At 38.0% G+C, this 23,172-nt stretch overlaps 1 protein-coding gene across 8 annotated transcripts in view; it reads right to left on the bottom strand.

The window, feature by feature from the left end:
- Positions 1 to 23,172, bottom strand: part of ranbp3b (RAN binding protein 3b) — an 89,813-nt gene that overhangs the window by 35,130 nt on the left and 31,511 nt on the right. For 5 of the 8 annotated variants that reach the window (XM_052038178.1, XM_052038182.1, XM_052038180.1 and 2 more), the window contains 2 exons: positions 15,892 to 15,984; positions 11,262 to 11,395 (listed from right to left, as the gene is read on the bottom strand). In XM_052038178.1, coding sequence (XP_051894138.1) covers positions 11,262 to 11,395; positions 15,892 to 15,984 — 227 coding nt within the window. The remainder of the gene's footprint in view (positions 1 to 11,261; positions 11,396 to 15,891; positions 15,985 to 23,172) is intronic. The other 3 variants (XM_052038181.1, XM_052038183.1, XM_052038179.1) reach the window with 1 other exon arrangement.

A 23,172-nucleotide genomic window follows, 5' to 3' on the forward strand; every position in this document is an offset into this window, starting at 1 on the left:
GAATGCTTGCTCATTCAGGGTTTCTTTTAATGTAGGTACAGATCTCTCTGATGCCTCACTGGGTAGCACAGTGGGGCAGCTAGAAGAACTGCTATCTCACAGTTCCAACTACCTGGATCCCATCTTGACCTCTGGTGCCACAAGGGACTGCAGATGCTGGAATCTGGAGCAAAATACAAACTGCTGGAGGAACTCAGCCAGTCAAAGGGATGATCAGTGTTTCAAGTCTGATGCAGGATCTTGATCCAAAACATTGACCATCCCTTTGCCTCCACAGATGCTGCCTGACCTGCTGAGTTCCTCAAGCAGTTGGTTTTTTGACCTCTTTGCATACTTGCACATTCTCCCTATGACCACATGGGTTGCTCTGGTTCCCTCCCATACCCCCAAAGACATCTAGGACGATAGGGTAATTGGCTACTGTAAACTGCCACTAGTTACGCAAGTGAATGCTAGAATCTGGATAGTGTAGGATTAAAGGGTATTTGATGGTCAGCATAAACTTGGTGGGCTGAAGGGCCAGTTTCAACACCATATAACTCTAGGATGAGTTGTGCATAAAACTCATGTAAATGCAAGGTGAATGCAGTCCACCACCACGCACTAATTCATGCCTAGCAAAGATACATCTTAACTCTTCCAAAGGTACATTCTGCTGTTGTATGAGTAACCTCCATGTCGGACGTCAGTTTTGAGTGCATATCAATAAGCACAAGCAAATCATCATTACCTTTTGCCATAAATCAACATGAATTCATTGGAATGGTTGAATTGGTCATTTCCATTGTTGCAATGATGTCTTAGGTAGTATTGCTCTGCGTTATTGGTAAGCTATTCACACAGACACAAATTCCTCCAACTCTTTGATACAAAATCCCTGCATCACTTTTGACCATTCCAGTGTATTTAGCTCGTCTGTAACCCTTTTCCCAAGAACACCTGGAACGATAACTTGATATCCCTCATTTTAAACTGTTTTAGTTGGTTGATAATTAAAACCTGGCTGTAAAGTTTCATTTGAACACCTGTCCAGGCTACTCCACTCTTTCAAAGTAGATTCACAGACTTGCTTTAATACTACAACTTGCCAAGTTGCTCATTCAATCTCATTGGCTCTTAGCAGGAAATCCTCATCCAGAAGTTGCTGTGCAAAAAATCAGAGTTTCATGATCAAGGTCAGATAATTCATGTAGGAATTGATACAGTAACAAATACTTCAGCCATCAATTGTTTACCTTGTTAACTAATGTTTGCCTACTATCTATCGTTCAACACCCAGTGTCATTCACTACAATTATTAATAGCTCAAGATACTGGCCATTGCTCACACTAATATACTGCAACTGTCACAAGATTTCCAAACCTGAACTAAATAAGTAATAAGACTTTGTTCCTCATTAAGGGTAGTTGATTAAACCGCACATCATACGTATTCTTCCCATCATGGAACAGTTTGCAGACCAGGTAATCTGCATCTCTATTAGCTTCCCTTCAATCAGGACTGTGATTCATTTGGTCATGTTGTCTATCACAATGGTTACTTGTGGTAACAAAATGTAAAGTAAATTTTGCGTCACTTCCACTTAGTTGTAATATTATATAGATTCCCTTTTTGAGAGTTAGGAGAGATGTATTCTCTTTGCAATGATATTGCATTGGGGACTACACTCCTGCCTGTTGTCTAAAGTTACATTTTACTTTCTTTTGACATGAGTAGTGTTTGGGCCTTTTATAGCTGTGTGAGGAATGACTGCTAGTACATCCATAAGAATGACTCGTATCATTTATAGTCACATGATGTTGTTAACACTGCTGGACTAAAGCTTTGGGAATTGCCCTTTAACTGTTAGCTACCATTACATCTGTGGCATTCCTAGCTGCCATCTCCATGGAACTTGCAGTTGATAGGTTATGTAGGATTGCAAGGCTTTTTGTGCATTAACAGCTTTGACTAGATTCTTTGTTTCTCAGACCACACATGCACCTGAGTACAATCCAAAGTAGGTTTTTGATTGTTACTGTGTAATCACTCATGATTTCTCCCAGCTTTTCATGCATATGCCAACCTTACAGCATTTTATTACCTCCAGCAGTCGTGTGTTGGTGTTCTTCCAAGCTCTGAAATATCTCTGTAAAAGAGATTTATTTGTCTTTTCTCAAAGCTACTAGGTTAATGAGTGTGTGACACTTCAGACCCAATTTCCGTAAGTAATATTGCCTCCCAACGTATTCAATTGCTGCATATTTTCAGTACTGTCTTCCATTTCAAGATCATCAATCAGAAGAAACGTTTCCATCCTCTCCAGGTAGGATGCGAATGATTCACATGGATCGCTATACAGCCCCATCTGCCTATGAAGCTCGTTTGTGTTTGAGTCACCATTTGTTTTCTATTCCCATTAGAACGAAGCCCTGTTTATACTTTCACTCTCAGTTTGTTCCACTATTTGCAGATTCATCGTCTTCCTTGTTTTACTGTCACTTTAAAATCAGTCAGTACATCCTTATAAACCAGTGCTGTTGACTCGTAAGCAAACACTAATATATGGAATTTGCCTGTCTCACTTTTATTGACTTATGGAAACTAGAGACTTGTATACAAAATTCTCCAGCAGCTTGACAAGGTAGTTTTGAGAAGATGTTCCTTAAGTTAGGGGCATTATTTCTCAAAAAGTTACTCACTGAAGATAGAAATAAGGATGAGTTGCTTTCCTGAGAAGGTCATGTATCTTCCAAATCCTCTGACCCAGAGGGCTTTTGGAGGCTGAATCATAATTGGCAGATTTTTATTCTATAAACAATGTCAAGGGTTATGGAACAGGCAAATGGAGGCAACACTAGATCATATCACCCATGATCGTATTCTATGATGGACTAAGATCATATGGCTTACTCCTGCTCCTACATTTTATCTTCTCATGTACTCAGTCTACAATTGGGCAATTCAACTTTGGGGCCCATAAGCTGCTGCTTGTCCATGAAGCCACAGTGTCCAAAAGGCAAAAATACCAGTCTTAAAGACAACACTCCCCCCCCCCCCCCCCCACCCCCTTAAAATGAACAATTTGGATGAGAATGTAGGTGGCACAATTAGTAAGTTTGTGGATGACACCAACATTGGTGGCGTAGTAGTGCAAAAAGTTGTCTAAGGTTATAATAGGTTCTAGATCAATGAGGAAAGTGGGCAAAGGAATGGCAGATGGAATTTAACTCAGTGATGTAGTCTGGTAAGTTAAACCAGGGCAGGACTTGCACAGTAAATGACTGGGCCCTGGAGAGTGTTGTCAAACAAAGAGACCTAGTATTAAAAGTACATAGTTCCCTGAAAGTGGTAACACAGGTACAAGGTACCAAGAAGACACATGGCGTGCTTGCCTTCATCGATGGGGTACAGAAGTTGGGACAGCATGTTACAGCTGCACCTGCAGTTCTGGTCGCCATACTGTAGGAAGGATGTGATTAAGTTAGAGAGGGTGCAGAAAAGATTCAAAAGGAAATTGCCGGGACTGGAGGGCTTGAGTGATGAGGTGAGACTAGACAGGCTGGGACTGATTTCCCTGGAGTAAAGCAGGCTGAGGGTGACCTTATGGAGGCTTATAAAATTCATGAGGGGCATGGATAAGGTGAAAGGTCACAATATATTTCCCCTGGGTAGGGACATTGGTTTAAAGTGAGGAGGGGAAAGATTTAAAGGGGACCTGAGGATCAGGTTTTTATTCAGAAGGTGGTGGGTACATGCCAGAGGAAGTGGTAGAGGCAGGTACAATTACAGTGTTTAAAAGACATTTGGACAAGTACATGGATAGGAAAGATTTAGAGGGAAATGGTCCAAATGCAAGCTAATGGGACGAGCTCAGGAAGGCACCTTGATGGGCATGGACGAGTTGGGTCACAGGGGCTGTTTCTGTACTGCATAACTCTGACTCTAAAAATCCAATTCTGGTGACTATTGAAATATTTCCTAAAATCGACTTTGGATGCAGCTGGGTTTTGACAAGTTCTACTTATTGTTCTAGTATTTGTCAATTTTAAAGGAGATTACATTCCAGGAAAACATTTTAAGTAAAAATTTGTACTTTGGAAAGGGGGAGGGGGTGTCACATGTAAAATCTCTTGCTGCATTCCACAGCTCAAGAATGTTGATAAAAAAGGTTACAAACACCTAAAAATACATCTATGCAAGTATCTGAGAAAATATTTTTTTTTAAATTTAAGATTTAATTGTTAAAAACATAATGTACCCTTTCAGGGTACTCACCAATTGAAACATACAAGATCCTCATAAGTCTTGACAGGGTGAATGTTTCCTTTTGTGAAAGGACCAAGGGGTCATCCATTTAAGATGACATGAATTTTTTTTCTCTCTAAGATGGTCTCCAGAGCTCTCTTCCTCAAACACTGGTGGAAGCATTATCACCTTTGATACAGACTCTTAATAAGCAAAAGGGTGAAAGGCGATAGCGATCAGGCAGGAAAATGGAGTTAAGATAGTAATCATTTCAGCCATGATCTTATTGACTGTCAGAGCAGACTTGGGTGGCCAAGTAGTCTAATCCTGATCTTATTCCCTGGTGGCTTTACAAGTCGATGTGATGGCAGGGGAAGAGAGAGGCAAGTTAAGGAAGGTGGCAAAGGACATCCTTCAAGCTCCTTACAGAAAAACAATGCATTTGCCAATAGGTGCACACATCTAATAATGCATTCCATGTTGAGAAATCTCCTTTGAAGATCGTATTTCCTTTCTCGGTGTGGGAGAATGCCTTCAAAAGTTTTGGTGGTGGTAATGCTATTTTGGTGGCTTCTTGCTCCTCCTATGACCTGTGTTGTTCAACCTCTAACAAATTCTCATTCATTTCAGTTATGACAAGGGGTTTTCACCCAGAAGCATTAACTCCTGCTTTCATGGCTGCTGCCTGACCTGCTGAGTGTTTCTAGCATTTTCTGTTTTTATTTCAGATTTCCAGCATCTGCCTATTTTTGATTCTCATGTGATTTTCCCAAACTCTACCACATCATTCTGGTCAATTTCATTAAACCCCACTTCATTTGCCAAATTGTCAGTGTCTTCTTGTAGATTTTTCAGGTTGGTAAACCCATGGGAGTCATGCATACATTCTGGCCATAATTTCTTCATGAACCATTTAATGTTACATGGTTTACGTCATCTCAAATGGCACTGATGTATTCTAAAGCTACTTTGATAATGTACCCCTTCCAAATTTCCTGACGGTCAGTTTGTCAATACCGATCACCTCTGAAATAACATGCCTCATTGCATGCTACATGTACTAAGCCTGGAATGTAACCACAGCTTCTGGTCTATGGGTTGTAACTACAAAGTGGTTCCAGGGGGCAAACATGCTGGTTATTATCAGTGGCATCCCTGATGTTTACCAGGTGTTCACGGGCTTGTCGACAATGAGCAAAGCTTTGTTGTCCAGGTAATTCCCTGCACAATGTTGTTTTATATGACATAGTCTTGAAAGAGCAGTGCTGTTGTCTAGGCTTTTTATCAGATCACTATCCACTGGAAAATTGTTCTGTGAATATCCCTTTAGAGCCTGTGAGCCCTCAAGATCTCCTAGTAGTAGATTAAGAGAGGCTTAGGCTTTTAGTCACCCTTGGCATTGCCTCCAAGGAAAAGACTAAGGCGATCTTTAGTTCTTGTGAAGCCTGCATCAGTTTTCTCATCCCTTGAGGGTACCCTCTTCCAAAACAGCTGTCCAAAGCTCATTATATACTCACTTAGTAGAGAAGACACCATCATGATACATTTCAGTTCCTTTGTAAAATTTTCTGCCTAATAGTAGCTCCACATTGCAGTAGCTGCACAAAAATTATGCTGGTTTGCATGGTCCTTGAAATACTCAAAATCAATCACATTGAAATTTCAAGACTTGCCATTACAGTCACATTTTTTCTAGATCATCAAACTCAGTAGTACATGCTGTTGATTCTGACCTATAACACCACAATGCATAACCCTTTTCTATTTTCTCCATTATACCATTACAATGATCCAATTCTAGAGGTAACGCTTTGCTACAACCAAGAGCGGTCTATTTCCATGTTGCCAGTAGTCAATTCTGTCAATAGGTTTCTTTCAATGCGTAAATATGTCAATGGTCTACCTAAACAAGTGTGCTTCAAAGGACCTGTTGATAACAATTTCTGTTGAAGCATCTGTACCACCTGGGATTTCAATTGCCCCCATTGCTAATTTTGATATAATCTCTCCTTCTGCCCCTAAAGTTAAGGATTGTGCTTTTATGGCAAAAACGCTTTATAAATTGAGGATATATACCCAGAAGAGTCAATTATATTACAGCAAAATGATATACATATGTTCATAAATCAAAGGATATCTATAACAATTGCAGAACGCAAGAACCTTGAACAGGGATTTTATTCTAACTCTAACAGCAGAGGACTCACAACACATGGTGCTTACATCATCACTATTTTACATAACAAATTAGAAGTACATCACAATGTATCAGTGGGCTGCAAAAAGAAGTCTTTGCTGGAGATGCTTTGGCTACAACTGAATTAGTGAAAGCAATTGAGAAAAGTCTCAATATGATAGCAGTGACGCCAAAGGGGGAAAACAAAGCTGCAAGACAGATGGGGGACGATTTGACATTACCTTTGAGATTTGGGAGTGAAAACAGGATTGTGAGGGCAGAGTGAGCAATGATAGTGATTTTGAAAGGAAGGAACATGGTAGATGTACGCTAGCTCAAAGCTACATTAGATGGTTAGTAGGTGGGTCTCATTGATGAGTCAAGTCAGCAGAGGGCATTAGGAACAAAAAGGAAAAAAAATTAGACTAGATGCAACAATTTGGACCATATTACTTTGAAAATAATGAACCCTTCAACTAAGTAACAAAAAACAGTACTCTGATCAAAGTAAATGTAACTGTTAATGTCTTAAAAGATTTCTTTAAGCACTTCTCTCTAACCAGTTTATTAAAAGAGTTAGTTGTGCAATTGTGGGAGTAGGGCACTTTACCACATCCACAAACAAGCATGCCTGTTCAGTTTATCAAACAAAAATGAATACAAAGTGTAGGCAGGGTCAAGATTACTATGACTGCAATAAATTATAACTTGTCCGATTACATAGAGAAGTCAGTTGTTGGGACTCTCAATCTTGGTCAATCTCCAGGATACTAAACATCTGGACCACTGACTGAGCAAATTTACAGATTACTCGCATTGATCATCACCAATTTCACATAATTTGTTTAATGCAGCTGTTATGTAGCATGAAGCCGAAAATACTGAACCTATCAAGCATTTCTGCAAATATTCACAGAGCGAGACAGCTCTTCAGCTAACCGCATCTGTGCCAGACATCAACTACCCATTTAAAATAATCCTAATCGCATTTTTTTTAAATTCACCCCATAATCTCAACATCTCCCCCTAGATTCTACCACTTAACTATGGGCAATTTAGAACAGCCAATTACCTACCAACCTACACATCTCTAGGATGTGGGACGAAACTGGAGCACCAGGGGAAGCCGATGCCGGTTGAGGAAAGGGTCCCAACACACACCCATTGTCGTCAGATCAACACATCCAATTGTGTGTTTAATCCCCAATTTATAGTTTCTAAATATTTTTGCACACCCAAAGAGGTGCAAGCGAAACCTTCTGCAGTCATGTGCAATCAGCTGCATTCATATTCAACTAATCCATTCTACACTTTCATAGCCTTTGATTTTTTGATTTAGAGAATAATTTGCAGAACGTTCCTCCTTCTTAGCTGCTAATAGGAGAATAATGGAGATTGCATCATTTCAGTAAGCTTATTGCACTACAGGCAACCCCCCATGTTACTGGGAAGGGGGGGGGGGCGCGGGGGGGGGGGGGGGGGGGGGGTGGGTTGCATTCCTAGAAAACAGGCCGTATCAACAATTTTCCACAAAATGAAGCCACGTCATCTACGCATGTGTCAAGAAACACAAGCTGAAAAAAAATACATTTTGTGGGGCTTATTTATTATTTTATTCCACACAAATTTCGTGAGAGTGCATTTTATTCAGTATCTCAAACTTTTGGGTGACGATTTGTGAATTCTGTAAGGGGAAGTTTCCATAACCTGAATGGCTATAATGCAGGGGTCACCTGTAGTCAGTTTCTGTTCAAGACTACAGATTGCATATAAGATCACAATATGTACACTCTGCAATGGTCTTTTCTGCAAATCACAAGAAAAATGAGGCTGTCAACCACATACTCATATCATTATAAAGGCTAGAATACAGCCTAAAAATGACATGGTAATAGGTCTGAGGTATTGTACTCCAATTTTATAAATAACAAGGAACATTCATCAGACACAAAGATTCTTGCATGGCAAGTACAGACAATTCTATTAGTGAACTACAAATCTACTTATAGCAACAATGTTAATGGATTTCGCCCAGAATCAGCCCTGTGTATGCATTCAGATTAATGATTTTGGCCTTTTTCGATTATACCCAGGGGTTTGCCCACTTAGATGCCTCAAGTTAAAGTACTGAGTCAAATAAACAACTGAGTTGAGGGACACGCATTGCTTCCAAGATGTTTAAGTAATTGCCACCAGAGAGTTATTGTGGGAATTTAAAAAAAAACTGTGGCCTAGTTTTAGCAAAATAATTTTGCACACTTAAACCTACAGAACAAAAAATATGTAACAGAGGGACATTTCAGCTATATTAATGTGCATTTACTATTAGTTAGGAGCAAATGATAAACCCAGCAGCCGATTTTTACTGAAAATTGCATTAAGCGCGCATTAAAATGCTGAATACAGCCATTGTCTCGTCAGGAAAAGAGGTGATGGAGCATTTACAATGTAGGCTGAGATATAGATGATGCACCAACTCATTGGATTTTGTTTTACCAGAACTGCAACCCTACAATCATACATGACACCATCCAGCTATTCCTTAAACTGTCCAGTGTCTGCTCTGCCTGGAAACCCATTTGAGCTCTTGGTCACACTGTACAGCAACATGTTTAGCCTAAATGTATTCTTTGCAATCCTAAACTCATCACCTCTTCTTGCTGTTTTAGCATTAATCAATATATTACAAACAATTACATCGAAAAGGTACTTGTTCTTCTGTTCCTTCTTATGGTGCCTTAGGTCAATGATACATTCATCTGTTTCTGGGGGAAGCCAAGCCTTTTGTTTCATGGTGACCACAAATGTACATGGTATTTCAGGTTTGGCCTGTTCTGGCATATAAAATTCCTTGATTTTGACATCTAATCAGGCATCACATTTATTTAGTTTATGGCTGTCACATGTTGCTTGGACATGTCAGAGGATCAGTGTACACCTATAACTTGCCAAAAATACAGTATGGAAAGTCAAATTCCTACTTGAAGCAGAACTAGCACCGAATTTTCCAAATTTACTTGTAACATGAATGCATTCTATATAATTTCATGTTCTGTCCAATGGTTTTCCCAACATTTTCTCTAAAGCATTTTTTTAGAACTCCATAAAAAAATAAACTGATCTTTGATCCATTTTTGCAAATTATTACCCTGCTTTTATTGCACGTGGTATGTATTTGCTCTACATATTGTGTTTGAGGTTTAAACTTATTCTTGATGTTACTGAACACAGCAAGAGTTATATGCATGCTATGTATGGTTTGTGTTTATCTTTTTGCTGTGTGGCTTGAACCTTAGACTGTTGAGTGGCTGTTCATGAAACAAAAATCACTTTAATTCCACAACAAAACAAATAAGTTTCCGTAACAAGTGTTAACAACAGTGTAAATAACCAACAGCGTAAATAACCAACTTCTATGTCCAAATCAACCAAACAACTTGTCCATTACTTCTTTACAGAAATGAAGATGCACTTAAAATCAAACACACGTGCTAAATTAAGATGGAAATTTGTGTTATTGGAACTGGCTTGTCTCATTCAAGTGTAATATTATTAACCACTGCTGGATATTTTTAGATACAATTTATTGGATTTCATATTCATGCAGAAATTTGATATGTTTTGAATGTGGTAAGAACAGAAAGTTGTTCAGAACCTTACCTCTGAATTCCCATTGTGGGCTAAACAGGGTAGACTTTTGAATGCATGGTTTGACTTGTACAAAACTTTTCAATTCCAATTAACTACAGGCAAACTTGAGAGAAAGGAAAGGGCAATTATTCCTATAGTGCAATATTATAACTGTAGTTATGGTCTACTCTTCCAAAGAGTATTCTTCAGAAGTCACTGAAAAGTATAAATTTATGGTCTGCTCATCAGCTTTCTTTAGTATGACACCTGCAAAACCTACAAAGTTCTGTTAAACGTACTTTTCACTAATTGACTGCATAAACGTATTTTTAGTCCCTTCACCCATTAAAATCTGATCCACGTCGATATTCTACCAATTCTAAGGCATGTTTCATTCCAATTTGGATAACTGTTAAATCAGTGGGAAGACAAGGTGCACCTAAGAAAATTAATAATAACTTTAGTTTTAATCTCTGGTTCTGAATTTGGCAAATTCAGCTAGGAAAATGATGCAGTAGTACATCAGCTTCACATTTTCTGAGTAAATTAGCAAGGATTCCTACTCTAATCAGTATTCACCAATCTTGGCTGGAATGGTGAGGATTTGATTGTTGACCACTACACACATCCAGAAAGCCATATTCTTGGGCATGACAGGTGCTCAGCCATCTCAAAGGGCTAAGCAATTTGCACCACACATCACTGAATATTATGTTAAGAAAATGTTTGCCATAAATGCAATCAACAAACTGATAATACAAAAATGGTTTGCATTGGGACCAACATAACTATTTCAAAACACAATGTCAAGACAGTGTAATTTTGAATAAATACAGCAACAACATGGAGGTTTACCCCTCATCCACTTTCCTACCTCACTGATGTCAAAATGCATTTGAGAATTACAAGAGTGCTTGCAGGGTTATTATTGTACACTCTCGCCATTGAACTGAGTGACACCATACAACTACCTAATCACTTTGTGACAAAATTTGTGACCAGGCAGCTATAAATTTAACTTGTCCAACATGTACCAGCAATAAAATGCACAAAGATCCAAGAGATAACAACATTTGTGTTACCAGGTTTCAACACCTAAGACATAAAAATTATGGTCCTGATGTCATCATGTACCACATACCAATATTGTTGTACTGTTAAGATGATTACTCTTGTTTACAGGTCTCAAAATCAATAAATTCAGCTGCTGACAGCAGTGTTACATACCGTGTGACTAATTGTGGTTGTAGAACTGTTGATAGATGGGGTCTCTTTGTCTGATGTACTATTCAGGTTTATGGAAGAGGCCATGGTACCTTCCTCAGTTGGCTTGCTCACACCATTGGTTCCACTGCTGTTAACTAGAAAAAAAACAGAGCTGCAATTAGATCCAATTGTACAGCCCCATGGAACATCGGCTTTGGATTAATTAATTAAATAAAGATAGTTATCAGGAGTGGATATAGCTGAAAGGCAAGGCCATACAACAATGCAGCATATTTGGGGCTGCATTTACAAGTCCCATCCATTTCAAAATGCAGAATGCTGGCACACACAATGGAATTCATCGAAGTGAATTAGGAAAAAAAACTCTCCAGATGGGATTCATAAGCAAAAATGATCTTCTAACATACAAGAGACTGGATTGTACAGTACACACGTAGCAATGCAAAGTTACAGGAGATAGTTCCTTGCACAGATTCAACTATCATACTTTAACCACTTACAAAAAAAATTATCTGTGTTATAGTAGAAAACTTTCAGTTGGAATTTAGCTTGGCTTCACCATATCCTCCATTTCTTATTTTTCCAACTTCCTCGTTTGTTTTTGCTCTATAAAACAATCATTGACCTAGACTAGCAGACAACATGACAACTGCCATAAACACCAATTGGAGTGGGAGGCCAAAGCGAATTTTGCCTCCTTACCAAAATAAAACACCCACAACCTCCTCCAACATGGTCCACCTCCTCTGCTTATTTAAATTTCCCTGTAGTTTATGAAGTAATTTAACATTAATACTGAGTTTTGCTGAAAACCTGGCATGGACAACTGACAGAAGGAGTCACCATTTCAAAAGGTGATTTTCTGATATTACATGCTCCTATTCCAAGTGTCATGCTAGCAATAACAGCTTTGTTGAATTTACCCAGTATTTCTTCTGTGACTCCCACTTTTGAGAGTGTCCTGGATACTCAGTACCAAGGAAATTTAGTGAGCAATTCGGGAGCGTGCCGTTCTGCAGCTTTTCGTTACTCCCAGCTGCAGGATTATAGTTGGAGAGCGGAACTGTCAAGGAGGAAATACAGGGAAAGTCAAGACATTTACAATTTGGGTAGGTGATATTTCTCATCTATCCAAGCAAGCCAAATTGCAATCCAAGAACTATCCTCCAGGCAAAGTCAACTTCCACCTAGTCGTGTAATGTTTAAATACCAACAGTTCATGGCGTTTAAAAGTGCAAGGGTTTAAAAGATTACATCAACAAAATGAAATTGCATTTTCTCATTTCAGAAGTGTTTCAAATGTTGATGATTGGACAAGATTTAATCCATACTATCACCAGCAAATAGGCCTCGAAAAAATTGAAAGCTATTACTGAGATTACAATATAAAAAGGGATTCATTACTCAGGGAACAGAAGGAAAGAATTCTATACAGGGGGTGATTTTCTGAGGGGTGGTTATGGATGAATAGTCACACTGACTTGATGAAACAGTTCTGACAGAATTAATTGCTTTTTAATAACCTTTTTCAAATTTCTTGGAAAACATGGGGTTTTGTTTTTTTTATAAAATTATTCTTGATTGAGAAAAAGTGTAATATCTTCTCAGAAGGTGTAGTTCAAGCAAAAGTTTGGGAATACTGGATAAACGGCAAGGCAAAGGAAGATCAGGGCAATGGAAATATTTTCAAGATTTTCAACCCAAGGCCCAGCAGAGACAAAGTTCCTGAATGGTGTTCTTCTGTGCTATATTTTGCTACAGTAAGAACAGTGACTTATACTCTGGTGGTAAGGTACTTTGTGACATCCTGAGGTTATGGAAGCCATAATATAGTTGCAAGTCCTTCTTTTATAAACTTCACAACTATCTTTAAAAAAAAAATCACTGTCTGGGATTCTCAACTTAAAAGCATCAAATTCTTTATCCTTTCAAAATAGTAACTTTCCAAACATGTTTGTTTCTATAGGAAAGTTCTGAATCATCCTTTAAGAGCTATCAGCAAAATAATTACGTTGTTATGCCACATTCTTTAACAAATCACTGCTGTAAATCTTTCTGAATAGAGTTCTATACCTCAACTGCTCAGAAACCAATAGCTCAATCATATGGATACAAAGTACAGTTTTATTTATAGCAGTGCATGCTGCAAGTACAGCAATATTTGTATGTAAATATAGACCTGAAACTATAGAAGTTTGAAAGACACCACCAACTGAAAAAATGTTGGAGTAGATAAATTCAGCAAAAAGTATTAGTACTTTTTTGGTTTGATTTAAATCGCTGAGTTTGTCAGAACTTCAAATATGGCAAAATATATTACATGTTCTGTATTTTTCTGAAAGACAATGAGAAATCAACTTTTAAAGCATACTCATCCTCCTTGCATTTCAGATCAGGAAATTTACATATAAATATTTATATAGTCAATACCAAAGAGCTTTTTGAAGTTCCCACTAACATGAGGGATAGGTGCAGAATGGAAATAATAATTAAATTAGCTTTGTAAGGTGTGCACTCTGCTAGAAAGATCCAGAATCCATTCTTGACTGGACCTATAATCACAGAAAATGGGATCACAGACAACTGGTCACATTATTACTCCAATGCACCTGAATGAGGTTTTTTGTCCATCAATGGATAGAACTACAAGAATAAACTTTCTAAGAAGAGCACCTGAAACGTTTGAATGCTTGCAATTAACCAATACTCGAGTCTACATTACCGAAGGAGACAAAAGTCTCCGATTATCATTCACTACTAACTCCCTTCCATAAAGGCAGCTCATTGATCAGTGTTTCTCTTGCACACGAAATAATACTTTTTTTCTTACAGGCAACTCCAGGATTCATGATCTTTATCCAAGGACACCAAATCATTTAGGACACACTTGATATGCAGGATTATACAAATTTCTAAAACAAGTAGCCTGGACATCCAAATCCTCTTCAATGTATTACTATGTGCTCCAATGCCTCATGAAAACAGGTTACTTACACAAGATATGAATTCAATAATGAAACCATGAACAACCACCCAATGGTCCTAATTGAGTATTAGAGAAATGACACTGAAAAATGTCCGTTACCCTTTTTGCCAAAAACTACCCAAAAAATTGCAGTAAACCATAAACTTCGTTTAAACTGATCTATGCAATGAATATCTATCAATCCAAAATAAAAACTGCTTTTATTTTTTTCAAGTAAAATGTTACAGATTTTCATGGTGACGCAACTCACACTGTAACATGCTCAAAATCATTAAACTAGATTCGTATCAACACTTTGCCATCAACATAGAAGATGAGTGATTAAATTGGATGATCCACAGAATTCAGAAGCAAGGTTCCATGGCAAAGTCTTAACTGCCTGCAAGTTTCTTTTCTTCTTTCTAGTTTTTCTCACCTCTTTCTCAATTTCATTACTACTTCTACTAATTTATACTCCTCTATTTTTCTGTTGCTCCATTTCACTATTTACCATAAATTTATTGATTTCTATTTATATGATTTTTTTTAGAAAAAGCACGATCGTCCATTTTTTTCATCTTATATCCGTACTATTGTATTGTTGAATCTTCTCTTATACAATTCCTGCAGGAATATCGAGTCTGTTCCACCAGTTATTGCTGTCAAATCATGAATAATAATTGTCCTTGCACTTGCTACGAACTGAAAATCTCAAGCACAAGGATCATTTGAGATCTGAATGAAGCACGAGCAGCAAAAAGGATGTGCTAGGGAAGAATACAGTAGTGTGTACAAAACAAGCATATCATATGGAACCCATGGATGGTGAAGATGATGAATCACTAGCCCTTGGAAAGGACAATTTCTAGTATCAATAATTCAACTAACCACAGCACATTCCGGACTGCTTTTTGTGCCTGTTACAAAACAATGATTATTCAGAGTCTGAACTTTGTGCTGTTCAAACTTTCTTATGTGCTCAATTATAACTGGCTCACAGGTTAGGCCCTAGATTCCAGACACAACGCCAATGAAATTTCCTTTATGCTGGCTCCCATATTTTCTTCATGCTTTAAGTCTGAATCCTGGTTTTTGTGAAGAGACATGATTTGTCTGGATAATCTTGAAAGTGTGTGAGCAGTCAAGTCAATTAGATGAACTGTCTTTTTGCAGACAAACATTAAAAGGGACATTCCTTTGCTACTTGAACTTTAAACTGAAAAAAATTCAAAAATAATCCTATCCTTTTGCTTTAAAAGATTTACTGGTTCTTACAACAAAAATAGTCATTTTCAGAACAGTGGTTTGGTCATAGGTACTGCAGAGATGGTGTGGGGAAAGGAAAGAAAAAACAAATGTACAAAAATATGGAAAATTTGTGGGAAGGTTCACAGCCAATCACAGCTGCAGCTGGAATGACAGAGATGGCCAATGCCTACAACTGACAGGTCTCAATATAAACACCAATGAAATAACTGTGCATCTTTGAGCAAATATATAGAATTTGAATTCATGCCTCATTTCAAGTGAGGCTGTTTTGAGATTTACTTTTAAATTAGATGAATATTGGAAGGGGAATGCAGCTTTAGTAGCATATGCAGATTGGCAACAAAATTTCTGAGAGGCTAGACAGTACAAAGAGGAATCGCAGTTCCAACCAGTTACCGTTTTGTGCAAAGGACTTCTGCTGTGGTGGCTGCAGGACAGCTGGACGTAGGACGCTCCGCTGCTGCTCCTTGGACTTCTGACTAGGAAGACCTGCAAGACCAAACAACTGATTTACATCACCTCAGCTTTGTTGTCATTCAAGCATACTGCTTTGAATAAAGCTGCAATTCTAGTATAGTACAACACAATGTTGTTGTGTTAAGGAGCACTGTTGGAAGATAGTCATTCCTCCTGTTGAACAGTGTTTAGTGCAGGCCATGGTGCTACAAAGCAAAATGGGGGTATAAACTTGCAGAGTTTAAAAATAAAATTAAACTGATGAATAATGAATTTTACTGGGATTAAAGTATCGCTACCTGGGAACATTTCCACAAGGAAATGGAAGCTCCAAGTAGTGGTATGACTGAAGTATGAAATTAAGCCAATACTGCATTGGTTAGAAAGGATGTTTAAAATGAGCATAGCAGTTTAATGCCAAAAAGATGCCTAACAGAAAGGGGGTGCAATTATTGCTATCGTTCTGGAGTTTAAGACTAAAGTTTTAATCCTTAAATATTTGTAGCATCGAAGCTCCCCCTCAATAGCTAACACAATGCTGCAGTTAAGATACGTGGTATACAATTCACCAGTGTGCAAGAGAAAAAGGTCATTAGACCAAAAGGAAACATAAAATTAGATTGTGCAAATGACCACCAGTCTAAAGACACCTACGATTACAAATACTTGCAAAAACACAAAACACTGGAAGAACTCAACGGGTGAAGTAGCAGCTGTGAAGGCAAAAGTTGCAATTCAATGTTTTGAGACCGAGAGGGAAGAAGAAAGATATAGCAGTACTGCGTGTGTGCGGGAGCGGGGTGGGGAGATAGAGCTGGTGGGCAATGGGTTGAACCAGAAGGAAGGGGATGATGGACAGACAGAACCAGGTAGGGGAGGGGAATGGGAAGGTGAACAACAGGAGAAGAAAATGAGGTGGATAGGTGAGTGTGTGTGGGAGAACACTGGGGTGTGTGGGTTACCTGAAATTGGAAAATTCAGTATTCCTACCATTGGGTTGTAAGCTACCCAAGCAGAATACAAGATATTGTTTTTCCAATTTGCATTTGGCCTCTCCATAGCAATGGAGAAGACAGAGGACAGAAGGTCAGTGCGAGTGTGGGAAGAAGAGTTAAAACGATATGCAATCGATAGCTCCAGAAAGCTGCAGACAGAGTGCAGGTGCTCCACAAAACAATCTACACTTGGTTTTACCAATGTAAAAGGAGGCCACATCATGAGCACTGAGTGCAGTAGACTGGGTTGGAAGAGGTGTAGATGTAACCCCTGCCTCACTTGGAAGGGCTGTTCAAACCCTTGGATGGTGATGAGGGATAGGTGTAACAGCTCCTATTGTTGCAGGGGAAAATGCCAGTGGATGGGGAGGGACGAGTGGACTAGGGAGTCAATCCTGTGGAAAGCAGAAAGGGGAAGGAGGGTGGGAGAGCAAGATGTGACTGGCGGTGAGATCACGGAGGAAACGGCAGAGGATGATGATGTGTTGGATGAAGAGGCCAGTGGGGTGAAAGACAAGGATCAAGGGAACTCTATTGCTGTTCTATCTGGGGACAGGAGCAAGACCAGACCTGTGGGAAATGGAGGAAATGAATGCGAAGTTCTAACACTATGGCAAAAGGAGGAGGAGGACAGTTCAGAAGCCCTAGAATAGGAGGCCTCATCTTGAGAGCAGATGTAGCAGAAACGGAGAAATTTGGAAAAAGGAATGGCATCCTTACAGCAGGAAGGGGGTGTATTTCATTTTGCGAATCAATCAGCTAGATTCCCTTAATATCCAAAAATCTATTTCTTTCTGTCAGTGGCTGAGCTCCCACAAGCCTTTCATGTCAGGAATTCTAAAGATTCACTGCCCTCTGGGTGAAAAAATTTTGTTTTCAACTCAATCATGACATACCACAGCTCATTCTGAGACTGTGATAAAATTATGGATAAAAACAGGAAAGTGCAAAAAGAAACAACATAAATAATGTACAAAATTACATTTGAGACCAATGGGTGGATATGTGGAAAATCTGACTCGAAGGGATGCACTGCTTTTCTCCCTCCACGTGTATGGCACCAAAGAAAATTCATGGAAGACAGCCTCATTGAAATTTTTCTTTCCACAAATTATACTGAAACAGTCAAAACAAATACAGCTTCTGATGCCACCAGTCACAGAAGGTATCCAGGGAATCAAAAGGTAATGTTTACGGGTTACTTCAGTGTGAATCAAAATGCAAAAATCACATTAGATAATCCCAATATTCTGGACTCACGGCTGGCAAATTTCGTTTGCCAAGCCTCTGAGCTTCTATAGCAGGTCAACCAAATTGTTCACCATCTGACCAAAATTTAAGAACAATTTTTCTTGCAAGAAAATCAAGAAGAACTTGATTTTCATGCACTGAAGACAGGTTCTAATATGAAGATGACATCGATAAAGAATGTCAGTCACTAGAAATCAGATCGTTATCTTGGGACAAATTAATGGTGGCAATTTGAGTAAACTCCTTGAATAATTCCCTCAAAGCCAAATAAATGCACAAAGGGTCACATAAAGATCATAAAAGCTCCAAGACTAGGGAGATTACATTACACAGAAAGAATTAAAATAGTAGATATTATTTGCAATTAAAGAAGTCTTAGAATAGACATGACTGGTATTAAAATAAGGCTGTATAGATAATGTTGACATAAGAATCTTCTTAACTCAGCTGAGGAGAACAGAACTAGAGGACACAAGCACAAAATTCAGATGTCCCAGGCAAATTCAAAATTGTTTCAGACAACTTGGAAAAAAAAAACCCAGATCTGGTATTTAGAGTGGGATCAACATCTATAGAGCTTGGATATTAATAACAATGTTTGAATCTTCTCAAAGGAAGGAAGGAAGGAAATACATGCTCTTCTTCAATATGTAATTGAATACTTTGCACAATGGAGTTGCCTTCATCCAAGACAAAACAACCTGATTCACTACTATCCTATCCACCACCTTGAAAATGCACTCTCTCCAAGATTGGCACACCATGCCTACCAAGTGTACCATTTACACTGTTCACTACAGTTACTCACCGAGGCTACCAAAATAGTACCTCACAAACCCAAAACCTCTACTATTGGGAAGATGCAGCACATGGGAACACCACCACAATGCATCCTGACTATTGTCAGATCTAATTCTGGAACTTCTTATCCAGCATCAGTGTGAGAATACAATTGGCAGAAGGACAGAAATAATTCAGTAGGCAACTCACTATAACCTTTTCAAAGGCAAATAAGAATAAGCAAAAAATACTGTCTGTGCCAACAACACACATCCATTAAATAAGTCTTATTTTGGACTCTGGATTTTCCTACATTTGCACAGTATTTTTCAGTGTACCAAATTGCTAAACATCGACCTCACCGTCTAACTAAAAACCATCCATAACAGCATACATTTTTTAAAGAAATTTAAGAACTGAATTTTAGATGAGAATAATGTCAAACCAATGAAAAACTATTCTTGTTATAGTTTGTAGATATTAATAATTAATGGAATGAATTATTAGTATGTTTTTCTTCCTCTTGCAAGCTGGAGAACAGATTGCTATAATATTACTTTCATTTAGCAGTAGACAGGGATTCACAGTAACCACCCCACATCGCAACAAAAGTTTGTAAATTCTATTTTCATTTTGTCTAGTGACGTTTATCTTGCACAGTTCTTCCAACAAGGAATATCCTTTTTCTTGGATTCAGGAGGGATCACCATGTGAACAATGCAGAACAAGTAGTTAGCTTTCCTGGCCCAATTCTTAACCATCAACATCAAGCAGTTTTTTGAATGCTGGGACTTATTTTAGATTTTTCTCACTACTTAGGTTGACTGGAGAGCAATTTCATACATTACATACAAATTTCTAAATTCTGCTACAGTATTCTACAGGAATATGACTTGCTTGAATAATTTGGATAGTGCTGTATAGATCAATAGGTCTACATTTCACCCTCAAACATTAAAAGGTAGTATAATTCTATTCAAAGAAATTGAATCTTATTAAAAGACTAAAATAATTGTATGTTAATACCAAGAAAAGCTTAAATATTCAACAATCCAAAGCATTATTCTTAAAATCCATCAGCAGTGCTGCAGGTAAGTCTGACTTACGCCACCACAAAAATCAAACCAAACTCAATAGGCTTCAATTGAAAAAAAACAGGAGGATGAAAAAAAAGAGGTAAAAATGGCAACAACCTATTCAGCTACTGACAGCAAACACGACAACTAACCAAATCATTTAACAGCAGAACAAATGAAAGTCTTTCTGTACCGTAAACAGAAAATTGATGTTACCAAGATTGATGTTACTACTGATCACTTGTACCAAAAACAAGCCATTTTTAATTTGATGATGACAGTCAGAATTGTTGAAAAAAATCATTTACGGAAAATATGTAGATACCTTCGAGAAGCTTTTCCTGTGGGCTACTCATCTTCCTTGCACTCAATGGAATGCAAAATGTGAACACACACAAGACATGTTCCTACACTCACAAATGGCATGTGAATACAACATTAATATATGCCATTGTATTTTTAATATTTATCCATTTCTCAAGATAACCCCCAAGAAAAATCATCATTGTAGACATTCTATCGACAGACAAATTCAATTTTTGAAAAGTTAAAATATAATGTTGACAACTCTGCTGTAAGATGCAGATATACCAAACAAAGAAGCATCCTTAAAATTGGAACACTACATAACACATCTTGAGCAAACAAATAAGAGGGTAGAACACAGATAACAGGAAAAGTGAGCAGAGAGTTTTGATAATTTCTGCTAGAAAATAAGATATTAATGGATGATATAATAAAGATGTTTAAAATGATGACTCTTTCCAGTTGTTCAAGGCCTTGATCAAGCAACCATTGAATCCTGGGCCAACTTGATCCACTGGTACCATGTACAAACTAACATAGTTCAGACATGCAATTCAGAGAAAAATGGAGAGGAGATGACAATCGTGATTGATAATATGGAATATTATTCCATAGTGGGCAGGCATGGTAGTGTAGCGGTTAGCGTAACGCTATTACAGCACCAGCAACATGAGTTCAATTCCGGCCACTGTCTGTAAGGAGTTTGTACATTCTCCCCATGACTGCATGGGCTTCCTCCAAGTGCTCCAGTTTCCTCCCACATTCCAAAGACATATGGGTTAGGAGGTTGTGAGCAAGCACAATGTTGGCGCCGAAAGCATGGCGATACTTGCGGGCTGCCCCCAGAACATTCTACACAAAGACGTATTTCACTGTGTGTTTCAATGTACATGTGACTAATAAAGATATTTTATAGGTGGATGGATGGATAGAATCTAAGAAGCAACTTAAACGTCTTTATTTCCTGACAAGAATTGGTGATAAGATTGTCTTGAAGACAGCATCTATCACGTCAACAAGAGCCGATGCTGACTCCATAGTAGTTGAATGACTCACTGGAATAAGAGCAGAAATGGCCACTGAAGTAGAAGTGATGACAACATTTAATAGATGGTTGAAGTAAAGGAGAAATATATGATAACAGTGTGAATATATGCAGATAGGATTCATGATCATGTTTGGCCCAAATGGCATGCTTCTTAGCTTTACATTCCATGGAATTCAACATTAACATCCGTCAATGAAGAAAATTGTCTTAATAAAAGGTACAGCACCTTGATGATGGATTTGTAAAGTACTGATACTTTTTAAAAATGTAATTTATCTACCAAAAAAAAACCTGAATCGCCATTTAAGCAGATGCAACTGAACTGGATCACCCATTCAGGAGTCAACAAGCTTCCACGCCTCATAATTCCATTCCCTGGAATGTGGGACAGATCCTTTCCACTGTGGATCCTGAGCTAAACTTGCTATTGAATTCAATGGCGATTCACACATTGCAGAGAACCAAATTACTTACTTCAAGTTCTTCATTACTTAATTCAATTTCTCAACACAGAAGGCTATTAGAATGCATTTCTGTCACAAACCATTGCAAATTTATTTTAAGTCTTTGAAGATTACATGCAGCAAGGTAATTGGAATTAAATTAGTGGCCCAGGACAAGAAAACTAACACAAGTTGATGGGTCAAATATGCAGTAACATTCTTTGATTCTACAATGCTTCACCACAATAAACTCAACATTTGTGCAATAATAACCAGAACATTGTTGTGGATATTTACAAAACCTAATTCACAAGAATTCAAAACACAGAAAATCATTAAACAGCACCAAAAATTCAAAATATCAAGTTTGCCTTGAAATCCTATTACCACCACCTGCCACAGATAATACACCAACTTTTATGCCAACATTTGGAGATCTGCGGCCTGAAAAACACGCCTAGAAGTCAATCAGAAAGGCCTACTCAATATTAACCTATTATTGCAATATATAATACTTGTGCTGGAGTTTCCCTGTTTGACAGTAAGGCTAACTGTGCAGTCCTCAGAGCATGGCATGCTCTGTAGCAAGTCAATTTGTTTCTTGAACAGAAGTATAAAACAACAAGAAAATTAATCATTCTATGATTTGAATATTGCTTTTCTAATTGTTTTCCCATAATGCCTTGATACACACATTAGCGCTGCAAACTCAAGAATACATTATAAATGGAGGATGCTATCCATTATTTATGCTATCAAGTTTCTTGCAGAAACAAAAATTACATAAAACTGCCACAGGCAAGGAAATCTGAAGAATGTAATAGGTTTTGCTTCAAGGAGGAAATGTTTCAGTTAATAATAAATTTAATCACGCTTAAACAATACTAACAACATAAATGATCTAATTTATTTGGCAACAAATATGCCACAAATACAACAACTATATAAAGACATAGCGCAAACACATGTACACTCACACACAGTTTGTTACTACAATCTGGGATACATGCACATAGACACAACTAGTCTCTTGAAACAGGATACTTAGACACACAGCCAAAACTGAAAGTTGGACAGACCTGTGAACACTACTGATGCATACTCTCACATGCACATGAGTCTCTTGCAACAATTAGGCAAACCTGTAAATATTGATACTTGCTGTTTAGTGCAATCATTTGGTTTGTGTAAAATCAGATTGAAAAAAAGAACACAAAATAAATGATTGCTTGCACAGCAATTTGCTTCTTAAAAGATATTTAAAAGATGCATCAGCTCAGTATTGTATTACTGGGTTTTTGCTACAAGTTATAAATTCAACA

The sequence above is a fragment of the Pristis pectinata genome, chromosome 24, assembly GCF_009764475.1.
Source record: "Pristis pectinata isolate sPriPec2 chromosome 24, sPriPec2.1.pri, whole genome shotgun sequence".
NCBI classification, from domain to species: Eukaryota; Metazoa; Chordata; class Chondrichthyes; order Rhinopristiformes; family Pristidae; genus Pristis; species Pristis pectinata.